This window comes from Chenopodium quinoa, unplaced genomic scaffold, assembly GCF_001683475.1.
Source record: "Chenopodium quinoa cultivar QQ74 unplaced genomic scaffold, ASM168347v1, whole genome shotgun sequence".
In the NCBI taxonomy this organism is placed as follows: Eukaryota; Viridiplantae; Streptophyta; class Magnoliopsida; order Caryophyllales; family Amaranthaceae; genus Chenopodium; species Chenopodium quinoa.
The window spans coordinates 4,640,103-4,641,742 of NW_018743979.1; the positions used below are offsets into that span (position 1 = coordinate 4,640,103).

Consider the following 1,640-nt stretch of genomic DNA (forward strand, 5'->3'; position numbering starts at 1 on the left):
CAAAGAACCCAACTGAGGCAAAGGAGCTCATAGAGAAGATGACGACCAACGATAACTACCATCCAGGAGGTCGGCATAATGTGAAAAAGGGAGGTAAACTTGTTGTAGATGCTTTGACTATGTTAACCAGTTCTGTGCAGGCACTAACAAGCAGGTTTGATAAGTTCCAAGCTGGAACTTCTACTAGCCCACTGGAGGTTTTTCAATTGTGCAATGTGCAGGGCCACATCGCACTGGATTGCCTATAAAACATGAGTGAGAAGTCTATTGAACAAGCCAATGCTTTCTACTCTTCGAACCCCAAACAACCTTTTGATCCCTACTCCAATTCTTACAAAGAAGGTTGGAAACAACATCCCAACTTCTCTTATAAGAACACCAAAGCACAACATAATCCACCATCACAACCATCCCTACCCAACAACTACAACTCACCACCCGGTTTCCAACAAAGACCACCTATGAACCAACAACCAACGCAACTACTTCCCCAAAAATCTAGCCTTGAGTTAATGATGGAGAGCTTTATTACCGCAACCAATAGTGCCATCCAACAACAAAGTAGCTCTATCCAACAACAAGGTAACTCCATCCAACAGTTGCAAGCCCAGAGTAAGCTCATGGAAACCCAAATAAGTCAACTTTCACAACAGGTGAGTCGCCTATCAACTCTTCATGATCAAGAAAAGGTCCAGAAAGAACAATGCAATGCAGTTTTCTTGAGAAGAGATGAACCATCTCCGAGGCAAATAGGTGAGAAGGTGTGCAGTGTGGAGTCTAGGAAGGATGAAAAGGGCAAAGATGTCCAAGGCCCCAGATATGTTGCTCCACCGGCTTATGAGGAACCAATGCCTTTCCCGCAAAGGTTGTCAAAAGCCGTACTCGATAGACATTTTGGGAAATATCGCGAAGCCCTTGAGAAGGTACACGCTTCTACTCCCTTTTCCGATCTTTTAATTCAAATGCCTCAATTTGCAAATTTGGTGAAGAATATTAAAGATCAACATGAGGATAAGGAAGTAGTAAATAAGAAAGGCCCTACTCTCTTATATGATAACCTACCACCTAAGCTGCATGATCCGGGTAGTTTCACTATTCATTGCACGATAAACGAAAAATTTTTCGATAGGGTTTTGTGCGATTTAGGTGCTAGTGTTAACTTAATGCCCTATTCGTTATATGAGAGTTTAGGCTTGCAAGGACTTAAACCTTCCCCTATTTCTCTTCAATTGGCTGATAGGACCTCTAGACTCCCTAAGGGTGTGGTTGAGGATGTATTAGTTAAGGTTGGTGAACTTGTTTTTCCTGTTGATTTTGTTGTTATGGACATGAAAGAAGACCATAAGATCCCGATTATATTTGGTCGTCCATTCCTTGCCACAAGTCAAGCTGTAATAGATGTTCCTAAAGGATAAGTCACCATTAGGGCCCAGGATAAACAAGTCATGTTCAAGCTCTTTGATGAACATAATTCTATATTTGATGGTGGTACTTGCTTAAGAATTGATGCTACTAACCCCTTGGTTGATAAGTATGTATTTGACAGAATGTTCGTGAGAAGCAAGGACAAAATTCCACCCGATGATGTGTTTGGCCATATGAAGGTGAGTTCGGATACAAGGCAGGTCAATTATAAAATG

General features: G+C 41.7%; 1 protein-coding gene across 1 annotated transcript; it reads left to right on the forward strand.

Annotated features, from left to right (window-relative positions):
- The first annotated feature begins 251 nt into the window (after window positions 1-251).
- On the forward strand, window positions 252-1,415 carry LOC110689972. The gene has a single exon (XM_021866787.1). The coding sequence runs from the start codon at window positions 252-254 to the stop codon at window positions 1,413-1,415; it is 1,164 nt and encodes a 387-aa protein (XP_021722479.1).
- The last annotated feature ends 225 nt before the right edge of the window (window positions 1,416-1,640 follow it).